General features: G+C 40.4%; 1 protein-coding gene across 7 annotated transcripts in view; it reads right to left on the reverse strand.

Moving 5' to 3' along the window:
• arap2 (ArfGAP with RhoGAP domain, ankyrin repeat and PH domain 2) overlaps positions 1-13,966 on the reverse strand; it is a 320,143-nt gene that overhangs the window by 84,195 nt on the left and 221,982 nt on the right. For all 7 annotated transcript variants that reach the window (XM_072566652.1, XM_072566631.1, XM_072566592.1 and 4 more), the window contains 3 exons: positions 9,943-10,009; positions 6,562-6,725; positions 3,459-3,671 (listed from right to left, as the gene is read on the reverse strand). In XM_072566652.1, coding sequence (XP_072422753.1) covers positions 3,459-3,671; positions 6,562-6,725; positions 9,943-10,009 — 444 coding nt within the window. The remainder of the gene's footprint in view (positions 1-3,458; positions 3,672-6,561; positions 6,726-9,942; positions 10,010-13,966) is intronic.

Genomic DNA, 13,966 nt, shown 5'->3' on the forward strand with positions numbered 1-13,966 from the left:
GTCTATACCTGACATATGCTTCCTTCTTTTTCTTAACCAAACCCTCAATTTCTTTAGACATCCAGCATTCCCTATACCTACCAGCCTTCCCTTTCACCCTGACAGGAATATATTTTCTCTGGATTGTTGTTATCTCATTTCTGAAGGCTTCCCATTTTCCAGCCGTCCCTTTACCTGCAACCGTCTGCCTCTAATCAGCTTTCGAAAGTTCTTGCCTAATACTGTCAAAATTGGCCTTTCTCCAATTTAGAACTTCAACTTTTAGATCTGGTCTATCCTTTTCCATCACTATTTTAAAACAAATAGAATTATGGTCGCTGGTCCCAAAGTGCTCCCCCACTGACACCTCAGTCACCTGCCCTGCCTTATTTCCCAAGAGTAGATCAAGTTTTGCACCTTCTCTAGTAGGTACATCCACATACTGAATCAGAAAATTTTTCTTGTACACACTTAACAAATTCCTCTCCATCGAAACCTTTAACACCATGGTAGTCCCAGTCTATGTTTGGAAAGTTTAAATCCCCTACCATAACCACCCTATTATTCTTTCTGATAAATTAGATCTCCTTACAAATTTGCTTATTAATTTCCCACTGACTATTAGGGGGTCTATAATACAATCCCAATAAGGTGATCATCCATTTCTTATTTCTCAGTTCAACCCAAATAACGTCCCTAGATGTATTTGTGGGAATATCCTCCCTAAGTACAGCTGTAATGCTATCCCTTATCAAAAATGCCACTCCCTCTCCTCTCTTGCCTCCCTTTCTATCCTTCCTGTAGCATTTGTATCCAGGAACATTAAGCTGCCAGTCTTGCCCATCCCTGAGCCATGTTTCTGTAATTGTTATGATAGCCCAGTCCCATGTTCCTAACCATGCCCTGAGCTCATCTGCCTTCTCTGTTAGGCCCCTTGCATTGAAATAAATGCAGTTTAATCTATCAGTCGTATCTTGTTCGCTGCTTTGTTCCTGCCTGCCCTGACTGTTTGACTCGCTTCTTTTCTCAACTGTACCAATCTCAGATTGATCTTTTTCCTCACTATCTCCTTGGGTCCCTCCCCCCACTTTCCTAGTTTAAATCCTCCTGAGCAGCTCTAGCAAATCTCCCTGCCAGAATATTAGTCCCCTTCCAACCCAGGTGCAACCTGTCCTTCTTGTACAGGTCACTTCTACACCAGAAGAGATTGCAATGATCCAAAAATGTGAATCCTTCTCCTATACACCAGCTCCTCAGCCATGCATTCATTTGCTCTATCCTCCTATTCCTACCCTCACTAGCTCGCAGCACCAGGAGTAATCCAGATATTACTATTCTTAAGGATCTCCTTTTTAAATTCCTGCCTAACTCTTTATATTTTTCCCTTCAGAATCTCATCCTTTTCCCTTCCTATGTCGTTGGTTCCAATGTGGACAATGACCTCCTGCTGGGCCCTCTCCCCCGTGAGAGCATTCTGTACCCTCTCTGACACCCTTAATCCTGGCACCAGAGAATCAACACACCATTCTGACTTTTTTGCTGCTGGCCACAGAAACGTCTGTCTGTGCTTCGGACTAGAGAGTCCCCTAACACAATTGATCTCTTGGAACCTGATGTTCCTCTCATTGCATTGGAGCCAGTCTCGGTCCCATAATTTTGACTGTTCGTGCTACATTCCCCTGAGAATCCATCATCCAGCATATTTTCCTAAAAGGCATACTTGTTTGAAATGGGGATAGCCACAGAAGACTCCTGCACTAACTGCCCACCTCTCTTATCTTTTCTGGAATTAACCCAACTATGTGACTGCATCTGCAACTTTTCTTCCATCCTATAACTTCCATCCATCACAACCCCATGCTCTTGTAAATTCTTCATTGCCTCTAACTGATTCTCCAATCGATCCATTTACTCTGATACGATTCGCAACCAATGGCATTTATTGCAGATATAATCCTCAGTAACCCATAAACCCTCTCGAAACTCCCACATCCAACAAGGAGAGCATACCAATCTACTCAAGGCCATTTTTGCTTCTTTCAATTTACAGACCCAGAAAATAGCACGGTCTTATTTCTCTACAAAACACTGCTCCAGGCTAACTTAATAATTATGACTTATATTTTTAAATTTAATCAAGAAAGAACCCAGTCTACTCATTACTGCAGACTTACTGTAAGACCACACTTAAAAGTATTCACTTATCTGTCTCTGTGCTGTGACCTCTCCCAGATTCTTCCAAGAACAGTTGTGAATTTCACTGTTTGTTAGTGTTCCCAGATGTACTCCGATGTCCAACAATATATGAATTCAAACAGCAAAGGCAGTCACTGCGCAGGTTCACTGCTGTGTCAGGGAACAGTATGAATCTTTTTTCTCTCTCCCTCTCTCTCTCTCTCTCCTGCACTGCCTGACCACGTGCTGCCTTTATCTGTTCCTCTTCCTTTTAAAAGTGCTGTTGTTTTGACTTTTTTATCTTCGAAGTTCCAAACAATGCAACAGTATATAAAACAGTAACTGCTGCTCCCGGAATTTGAGGAAATTACCTCTAACACCTAAAGTACCTCAAAGACGGAGCAGCCTGTTACAGCCAGAACTTTTTCCCATCCTCCATCTTGGATTACCCAGAATCCATCTATTCTTGCATTAGAGAGAGACTGTTGGTGGTTTAACCTGAGCGTCACAAAGCCTCAGGAAAGGGGAAAGATCAAAAAAGCATTTGATGGACATTCATGGACCTCAGCCAGTGTGGCACCTGAACCCAAACTGTTGATGTTCTTCTGTATTACAAGGCAGCTGTCCTGCCAACTGAGCTAACTGGCTCCCACACAAGAATATAACGCTAACTCAACAATATCTGACAAGAAAGCTACTCGTGAGCAAAGAAATTGTTCCCAGAAGAGCCTATAGATAAAGTATGAATCTGATTTTTCGATCCTGCTGTAGAAATTAGTACCTTAAACAAATATGGACACATATGTCCATAATAAATTAAACCTTGGAATCGAGGGTTATGTCTTTTTTTAATCTCATGCTATTTCCTTCCAGCCAACTACATTCAAACCAATTAGCACTATCTTCTCATGTATGCATAAATTGAAGTTCCTTTTCAAAGACAACTTTCTTGTGTCCCATCCTGATGAGTGTAAGTCAAAAGGTTTTGGCTTTGTGACTCTTCTCAGCATTGTCTACGTTTTAAGGAAGGAAGAATTTTGCTAAAGTATATCATGATTAGTTGTACTGGATGCAGTTGATGGCAGGAAATGTTTTATAGTGTTCATACAAGCATTTAACATATCATGCAACTGGTGAAATTTGTGGCAGTTGACTAATAATATTAGTAGAGATTTAGTCCATCACCAGTTTTGTTTGTCGAATGTATCTCTATGTCCTATTAAGATCATCTTTATGGAATAAGGCATCATTCGTTTTTTTCACATTGCAAAAAAGAGGTAAAGTAAATAAATGTTTTGTATTACCTAATGCAGATAACCAATATGGATACAATTCTTTGGTGAGTAGAGCATCATCAATTTCGAACAGAAATCTCTTCATTGTGTCTGTGACATCACCCAGCTGATGTTCCCCAATTCTGAGCTTCACATTTCTGGCATCTTTTCGAAACTGATCCAGAAGCAGATTAACCCGTGACGATGTGCCACCTTTTTGGTAAATCGCTTCACTGCCAAGACCTAAAAATGAATGAGTTGGATTTCATCAAACACAAAATAGAATGCTTTGTATTTAGCAAAGTAAAATTAAAGACTCCGTGCAACAGACATTTAGAAATGTCTGTGTTAAATAAAGGTTCATAGCATGACTGCATTGATATGTTCAAGTGATAAAGGCACTGTCCTAAAGGCTTGTGCTAAAATACTGAGCACCAAAGTCAGACAGTATCAATGCATAAAATTAGTTATCACTTCTGAAGTTTAAAAGGAAAGTACTTTCTCACTTACATTTTGGCCAGAAGAAATATATAAACTTTTGATCTTTGGCAGTTTCATCAAGACAATTCATTGTGACTTATCATTAAGATTCCTTTTGTTCTTTCCTAATGACCCCTTTTATTTGTCTTTGTACTGAATAAACCTATTTGATGTCTAATGTTTTCCAGACTTCATAAAAGGCTGCCAGACTGAAATGTTACTCTGACCTGGATTTTCACTTCCCATAATGGGAAAACTGCAGGGTCCATGGACTTAACCTTTGAAATAACTGCTGTTTTGATTTCCAGGTTGAGGTGGAAGATTCTGAATTAGAATTCAAGACAGGTAGCCCAAGAAGAACTGTGAAGGTGGCTGGGTGCAGAGGGAGTGTGACTGATAGGCTAACCTTAGCGATCTGGCCCTGTCTCCAACATTTCAAAGTAAAAAATGAAAAATAAAAGTCCACTCCACCCTGCATCTCCCCACATAATCCCCATGTCTCATCCATTCCAAACAATATCATGTCATTTCCTCAGTCCACCCACATTCCCATTCATAATTTCTATGCCAGGCTATGCCAATCCTCCCACACTCCATGCTTTCTTGCTCATATACCAAGCTATGCCTCTACCGTAACTTAGTGCCAAATCATGCTTGCACAGACACCACCCCTTCCCTTACAACTACCACATAGTGTTCCACATAGCAACGGAAGTCCTCAGACTTATGTCAACAAAAATAAAAGAAAAAGCATGAAAAAGAAAACAATACCTTCTGTTAAAAAAAATCCAAAATTCTTTCAACAATTAAAAATATCGAATATTATTGAAAATGGCACAATTTGTTGAAGATTTTCATCTTGCACTCATCAAGACATTTCACAAGAATACCACTTCAAGGGGACAACCAAGATTTATTCTGAGAGAAGAGTGCTGTTGGTGGGCAAATGCACTCTGATTGATTGATACATTGCCAGAGATAGTGCCCTAGGGACTGGTGGATTGTATCAAATAGCCTATCCTTTGGTTGCTTGCAATAATCATGGCACAGACCATATCAACCAGCACACACTCATAAATTGCAAAGCACAGTGTCCAGCAATAGTCGGGAGTCTGCAGTTAGACAACATTCACTGGATAATCCTGAGTGAACAAAGAATTATGCTGAAAACCTACTAATGATTATCACAGGACTGTCAGTATTAAAATGAACATTTTAAACATGAACAGACCAGAGGGGAGGGAATTGAACGTCAAAGAGAAACAAATTAGAATGGAATGTTCAATAAAATGCTTCAATGGAAAATAGAAGAGGGTTAAATGGCAGGTGTGACATTAATGTGAGACAGTGGGAGACTTAACTTTGAGAGATCAAGAAGTAAAAAACAGGAAGTGGTGGAGGTTGGTACAATTACAACATTTAAAAGGCATCAGGATGGTACATGAATAGGAAGGGTTTAGCGGGATATGGGCCAAATGCTGACAAATGGGACCAGATTAGATTAGGATATCTGGTCTGTGTGGATGAGTTGGACTGAAGGATCTGTTTCCGTGCTGTACATCTCTATGACTATGATTCTATTTATGTGACACAGGGAATGGACAAAGTGGAAAAAAATGGTTCAGGAAATAAAATACAAAATTGGTTTTAAGCAGCTCTGAAGCTTGTTCGGGCAGAATGGGTTGACCATGCACAGTGTGGGAATACCTCACAAACACAATGGCCTGATAGGATACCTTCGTGCCATAAAGCAACTTGTCTAGCCCAGTCTTCCACTTTTCCATGTGAGCGACAGCTCTCACTTGGATGACTAAAGAAGTTCACAAAATCAAAATGATCAAATTATCCACATGAAGGAAACTAGGATTTCTAGAATTTTGATTTATTATCTCAAGACAACATGGTTTGAATCATAGAATCTCTACAGTGTGGAAGAAGGCTATTCAGAACACCGACCCTCCAAACAGCATCCCACCCAGACCCATCTACCTCCCCATCCCCTTAACCTATCCCTGTAAACCTGCATTTCCTATCTCCATCTAAATGGCACTTCTTTGGACTGTGGGAGGAAATTGATGCAGACACAGGGAGAATGTACAAACTTCCCACAGATTGTCACCCGAGGGGGCAATCAAATCTGGGTCTCTGGTGCTGTGAGGCAGCTGGGGTAACTCAGCCACAAGGTGAGGCAAGCTGGAACTATAGCAGATAGAAATTAACCCAAAATACAGACACATACACACAAACAATATAGTCCATTGAGTCTACTCTACAATTTAATACAGTTACCTTTAGAGCAATATTGACAATTCAAAATTTTATATCACTCATCTCTCCTCCTTCTAGACTGCTGAATTTACAGCTATTTGCAGGAAATATGATGAATAAGTTGTTGAAAATTGAAAAGAAAAATGTTCAGGCATTTGAGGGCCAAATTAAACTATCTGGACGAGATGGTCCGATGTCCAAAATGAACCTTACAATCTGCCACTTACAGCCATCACAATAGAAACAGCTTATATTAAAATCTGTTGCCACATTTGTCAAACAAAATATTTCAAAACTACAAAACATATGGATAGAATTGCTTCTGGCATTAAAGAAGCAGATCTGTGTGACTTGTGGTGACACCGTGTAGAATGAGCTTGCTTACCATACTGTGTAACAAACGCTATGCAGCTGTCCACAATGATGGGAATGTCATTTCTGCTGAGCTGCTGGTCTCGGAGAGCATTACCATCTGTACCTGCTGCTTTCCTGATGGCTGTGTGCCAAGCTGTGAAATCCAGCTTTGTGTGACCATGGATGTACAATGTTCTGCAAGGTTAGAACAAACTTTTAGTCCTTGACAAAGTGGTCCTCTTGTTTCAGTTTGGTTTGGTTCTACTTTGGGAGGATAATAACAACAGCAAACTAACCAGCCAAACCTGCAGGTGAAACGGTAGCTCTACAATTCAGCCAGTTTATCCATTTGTAAAATAAAACAAATTAGATACTAACATTTTGAGCTTTCATTCCTGAAGAATTCACCGAGAGTTAATTCCATGCAGTGTTGAAAACACAAATAACATTTTTTGTCATGCATGCCATCATATATCAACCAGATTGAACATCCTGGCTGACATTTGCCATAACAGCTGTGGTTGGAAAACAACTAGCTTCTACAGACACAGGCATCCGTCCAAATGAATGATGTATTTCCACACCTTACAAAATAATAGCAATAATGGAATAGGAGCAAACAGAGTGCAATTATCTCAATTTGAAGTTTTAGGTGTTTCAAATTATTTATAAACCAAGGAAATTATTTTATTTAAAGACATACCTCTATCTTGAGAAAAAAATGTAAAGTTCATCTTAATTTGTGTCCAGTTCATCAGGTGGAACCTCTCCTAAGCCACTTTTGTGCAATAAATCACAGCCAGGTTCCAGAATGTCTTTCCTGTCTGCAAACATGGGGCCAGTATTGAAATAAGTTGTAAAATTGCTGGCCCCAGGAAACCAGTTCCATTAAAAGGTTTATTGTTCCACTATCTCATTTGGTCATCTTTGTGAATTCTTTCCTGTCCTCATTACTACATACTGCACCACACTTCATCCCATACTCCCCTCGTGGATAACAATTTGACTCAGATCTGATTCAGTTTTGATGCCACTGCCTTTTCTAAAAGATTCTAGTGGTCACTATTCTGTGATGATATGTTGACATTTAGAAGACAAGTTTCTGCAAGATTGTATATTTTAAAAAAAACTGAATTTGCCATGAAACTGGCCAAGCCGTTGTAATAGATAATAGAGAAATGTCCGGTGTAACTAATACTCAGTGAAACTTTCAGCCAGTTTAAAAAAAATGCATGGATGGTGGCTCTATCCACAAAACCAATGCCCATCCACATTATGGCTTTCTGTTAACTACACATTGGTTTTCCCTCAAGGTGATTAAACAATCAAATGTTTTTGTTTTGGGCGCAAAGACATGAAGAACCATATTTTTAAAGCTTTATTTTGTTTAGTTACGAGAGTGGCAAAGGTAACAGGTCTATTACTGCTAGACTATCAATCCAGAAACTCAGGTAATGTTATGGGGACTTGGGTTCAATCCTGCCATAACTGGTAGTGGAATCTGAATTCAATAAAGAATCTGGAATCAAGGGTCTAAAGATGACCAGGAAGCCAATGTTGATTGTCAGGAAAAACCCATGTGGTTCACAAATCTCCTTTAGGAAGGAAATCTCTCACTCTTCCTGGTGACAGAGTGATTAGTACTGCTGTCTCACAGTGCTAGGGACCTGGGTTTGATTCCAACCTTAGGTGACCGTATGTGTGAAATATGCATGTTCTCCCTGTGTCTGTGTGGGTTTTGGCTGGACGCTCCAAATTCCTCCCACAATCCAAAAATGTGCACATAAGGTGGATTAGCAATGCTAAAAATGTAGCGTGGTGTCCAGGAATGTTCAGGCTAGGTGGATTAGCCATGGGAAATAACGGGGATAGAGTGTGGAGGTATGTCACTCTTCAGAAGGTTGGTGCAGACCCGAGGCTGAATGGTTTCTACCTGCGCTGTCAGGATTTTATTACTGGATCTGGCCTACATGTGAGTCCAGACCCACAACAACCCTCTGGGCAACTGGGGATGGGCAATAAATGCTGGCTTAGCCAGAGATCCCTACATCCTATGAGTAAATTAAAGAAAAAAAAAAGCTTGTTCTCAAAACCATCATCAGTTATTTAAAATTTGGCTATTCAGAGTTTGTGGACCAGACATCAGTTGTTTAAAATGATTATGCTTAGAATAAACCTATTTGTAGTTGAATTTATAAAGTTGCACTAAGTACCACTCAAGCCAATTTGAATATCTTATTTGATTTTATGTTCAGATATTAAAAAAAGAGTTGAAGCAGCAACTTGAGAAAAGGGGGAAGGCAGCAAGGTACCACAAACAACAAATAACATGACCAGAGAAGCTGTTTTTGTGACGTTGACTGAGAGATAAATACTGGCCAGGATGCCAGGAAGGCATCTTCTTGTTTTAAGAATTTATTTTCAGTTTTTACCTTTTCCTGAAGTTGCTGCCAAACTCCTTTCTACATATCTGAACACAGAATCAGACAGCATTTTCATATGCACTGGAATTCCCTCCCTAATGGCATTGTGGGTCAACCCACAGCAGGTGGATTGCAGCAGTTCAAGAAGGCAGCTCACCACCACCTTCTCGAGGGATGGACAATAAATATTGGCCATCCAGTGACTCTCACACCCCACAAAAGAATACATTTTTTAAAATGCACACTTCTTTCAACCTTGAATCATAACCCGGTGCAACTGCATTAATACAGCTGTAAGTGGATTTATCACAAGAATGAACAGTTTTATTTAGTCTCTAGTCTATTACTTGTGAATAACCAGATTATTAAAACACCGCAAATGGCTTTAATAGCTGGTCTTATATATAGATTTTTTTGTTTGGATGTTTTAAAAGCCTGAAAAACATTCTGCATTTTGGTGCACCTGAAACTGAAACCCTGTTCCCAATTGCAAATATGTCATAGAATAATTAACAACTGATTAATGAAGAAAAATAGTCAGCATAAATTAACAATGTATCTGGGTACATCAAGGCAGTAATCTAAATGAAGGGATTTGACAGTCTTAATGTGTTACTCCCAGAATACAGGAGCTCAAGGATTAATATCAGCCACAGAACACTAAAATATGAATAGGTATTAACTGAATACCAAAGCAATTATAAAGTGTTGGTTGTAAATGGATTTCATAAATTTATTTTTAAAACATGATCATTTGCAATTTCCTAAAATAATGGGCAATTTTTTTAAAACACTAAAACATTTGAAAATAATACAACTGATTATCCAGAGGCCTTTAATTCTGTCCCAGCCTTGTCATTTTACATTAAAATTGATAATAAAAATGTCCTACAGCAACACAGCATATTTATAAGTTTTTGGATATTTCATGCATGCAAAAGATCTCACAGATGTACCTGGAATAAAGATAATTTAAACTAATTCTCTACCTTCCTTTTTCTACCAGCAATAAGACATCTCTCTTCTCACTGGGTTTCTCAATCTCAGTGCTGACAGCTGTGAGGACAATGAGAGGAACAATTGAAAATTAGACATATTTATTGAAAACCTTGAACAAAACCAGTAAGTGAACACCCCTCTTTGTGCAGCAGGTCAATTCAAACAGGAGTAGGTCAGTTCGCTCCTCAGGCCTCTTCTTCTATTCAATAGGATCACGGCTGATCTGGGACCAAACACCATTCATCCATTTTTGCCCCATATCCCTTGATACCCTTATCAACCAAAAATCAATCAATTTGAGGGATTCCCCAGTGAAGATTCCAGGTCAAATTTACAGTTACCTTTATTAGTTGCAACCATAGGGATACTAGCATTGCTGAATAAACAAAATCAAAGGAAGAAATAATTTTTACTTACAACTTCAGAACATTTGAAAGTGCTTTATATTGTCACGCAGGAAGTGTGGCAGCTAAACTGTACACAACAGCTCCCAGAGACTGCAATGCATCGTATGATCAGATAATTGGTTTTTGTGATGTTGATGGGCAGATAAAAACTGGTTAACACATCCCTGCTCCTCTCTGCATTATGACCTCCTAATCTCTTCTGTTCACTTGAGGATACAGATGAGCCTCTGTTTAGTGCTTGATCTAAACTAGGGCTCACAGTCTAAAAATAAGGGGTAAGCCATTCAGGACTGACATGAGGAAGAATTCCTTCACTCAGAGTTGTGAACCTCTGGAATTCTCTACCAACTGAAACTGCTGGGGCCAGTTCGTTAGATATATTCAAGAGGGAGCTGAACGTGACCTTTGCAGTTCAAGAGATCAAGAAATATGAAGTGAAAGTGGAGGTGGGATACTGAGATTGCATGATCAGTCATGATGGAATTGAACATAGAACATAGAACAATACAGCACAGAACAGGCCCTTTGGACCACGATGTTGTGCCGAACTTCTAACCTAGATTAAGCACCCATCCATGTACCTATCCAAATGCCGCTTAAAGGTCGCCAATGATTCTGACTCTACCACTCCCACGGGCAGCGCATTCCATGCCCCCACCACTCTCTGGGTAAAGAACCCACCCCTGACATCTCCCCTATACCTTCCACCCTTCACCTTAAATTTATGTCCCCTTGTAACACTCTGTTGTACCCGGGGAAAAAGTTTCTGACTGTCTACTCTATCTATTCCTCTGATCATCTTATAAACCTCTCTCAAGTCACCCCTTATCCTTCGCCGTTCCAACGAGAAAAGGCGGAGAACTCTCAACCTATCCTCGTACGACCTACTCTCCATTCCAGGCAACATCCTGGTAAATCTTCTCTGCACCCTCTCCAAAGCTTCCACATCTTTCCTAAAGTGAGGCGACCAGAACTGCACACAGTACTCCAACTGTGGCCTAACCAATGTCCTGTACAGCTGCAACATCACTTCACGACTCTTGAATTCAATCCCTCTGCTAATGAACGATAATACTCCATAGGCCTTCTTACAAACTCTATCCACCTGAGTGGCAACCTTCAAAGATCTATGTACATAGACCCCAAGATCCCTCTGTTCCTCCACCTGACTAAGAACCCTACCATTAACCATGTATTCCGCATTCTTATTTGTTCTTCCAAAATGGACAACCTCACACTTGGCAGGGTTGAACTCCATCTGCCACTCCTCAGCCCAGCTCTGCATCATACCTAAGTCCCTCTGCAGCCGACAACAGCCCTCCTCACTGTCCACAACTCCACCTATCTTCGTATCATCTGCAAATTTACTGACCCACCCTTCGACTCCCTCATCTAAGTCATTAATAAAAATTACAAACAGCAGAGGACCCAGAACTGATCCCTGCGGAACTCCACTTGTAACTGGGCTCCATGCTGAATATTTACCATCTACCACCACTCTCTGCCTTCGACCGGTTAGCCAGTTTTCTATCCAATTGGCCAAATTTCCCTCTATCCCATGCCTCCTGACTTTCCGCATAACCCTACCATGGGGAACCTTATCAAATGCCTTACTAAAATCCATGTACACTACATCCACTGCTCTACCCTCATCCACATGCTTGGTCACCTCCTCGAAGAATTCAATAAGACTTGTAAGGCAAGACCTACCCTTCACAAATCCGTGCTGGCTGTCCCTAATCAAGCAGTGTCTTTCCAGATACTTGTAAATCCTATCCCTCAGTACCCTTTCCATTACTTTGCCTACCACAGAAGTAAGACTAACTGGCCTGTAATTCCCGGGGTTATCCCTATTCCCTTTTTTGAACAGGGGCACAACATTCACTACTCTCCAGTCCCCTGGTACCACCCCCGTTGCCAGTGAAGACGAGAAGATCATTGCCAATGGTACTGCAATTTCCTCTCTTGCTTCCCACATAATCCTAGGATATATCCCGTCAGGCCCGGGGGACTTGTCTATCCTCAAGTTGTTCAAAATGTCCAACACATCTTCCTTCCTAACAGGTATCTCTTCTAGCTTATCAGTCCGTTTCACACTCTCCTCTTCAACAATACGGTCCCTCTCGTTCGTAAATACTGAAGAGAAGTACTTGTTCAAGACCTCTCCTACCTCTTCCGACTCAATACACAGTCTCCCACTACTGTCCTTGATCGGACCTACCCTTGTTCTCGTCATTCTCAGGTTTCTCACATACGCATAGAATTGAATGGTGGTGCAGGCTCGAAGGGCCGGATGATCTACTCCTGCATCTATTTTCTATGTTTCTATGTCTCTAAAAGACAGCACTGCAGCATTCCAGCAGTATGGATGATTTTCAAGCAACCCATTTGGACTTGTTATGTGACACTCCCAAGGATGGTGAGACTTGAACTCAGACCTCCTAACCCAGAGGGAAGGACATTACTGTTGCACCGCAATGGTCCTTTTATGAGGTAACCTTTTATGACTATCATATCCTGAGGTGAGACTCAAACCCAGGTCTACTAGTAGTCTAAATACTTTTGGTCATAGTTCTGAAGTGAGGCTGGTAAAGTGATACCTATGTTACCCACCGAGTCAAGGATGACAGTTGATGGTGTCCATTCCAAATCATTAAATGTTAACCTCGGCTAGAAATGCATGTAGACACACACCCTACAAATGCAACTCTTCTCAGCCTCAGCCATAATAACACTCTGGTAGTCAGACTGATTATTGACATTCATTGTATTAGCCCATCCAGGAAGAAGAGTCACTACATAGAAACAGCGAAGTCCTTAAGGAACTGTACTATGCTAAGTCAATGCTTATCAACAGCACAAGCATTTAAGAAATCTAAGATTAATGGCAGATAAGCATTCAGTGAAGAAGAGTACACCCTACCTCCGGAGCATAACAACCAACCTAAATGACAAAAATTAGGATATCTATTCCAAGTGTTGATTACTATTTGTGAGAAGAAAATCATTCTTGGATCATGTAACTAACAAAATAATTCCTGCAATTATCACCTCTATAATTGATTCTTCATCAAACAGTGGAACAGATAAAAGACAACACTATGAGCACAAAACAGCGATGCTGTCAGCATAAGTGCATTTGGACTTCCTGCATTAAAGGTTGGTCCCAGGCTGATCGGGGCAGCAAGAGGAAGGTTATGTCCTTAACATTGTAGAGAATGGATCCTGGTAAATACAAACCAAGTTATAACTGGACCAGAATGACTTAACATTGTGCATTATCCAGATATCAAGAGAAAGAATATAGGGTTAGGAGCAGGAATAGGCCAGTAGGCCCTCTCAGCCTGCTCCATCTTTCAGTTTATCCATGGCTGATCTGTTTGTGGTCTTAGCTCCACTTCCCTCTCTATATTCCATGATCCTTTAACTCTGTTGTCAATAAAGAAAATCTAACTCAGTCTTGAATAAATTTATAGACCCAGCCTCCATTGCCTTCTGACAAAAAGAATTCCATATCCTGATGACCCTTTGAGAGAAATCAATTCTCATCTCTACCTTAAAAAGAACTATTTTTCTGAAATGACATCCTCTATCCAACTATCAAGTT

This window comes from Chiloscyllium punctatum, chromosome 1 (genome assembly GCF_047496795.1).
Source record: "Chiloscyllium punctatum isolate Juve2018m chromosome 1, sChiPun1.3, whole genome shotgun sequence".
NCBI lineage: Eukaryota > Metazoa > Chordata > Chondrichthyes > Orectolobiformes > Hemiscylliidae > Chiloscyllium > Chiloscyllium punctatum.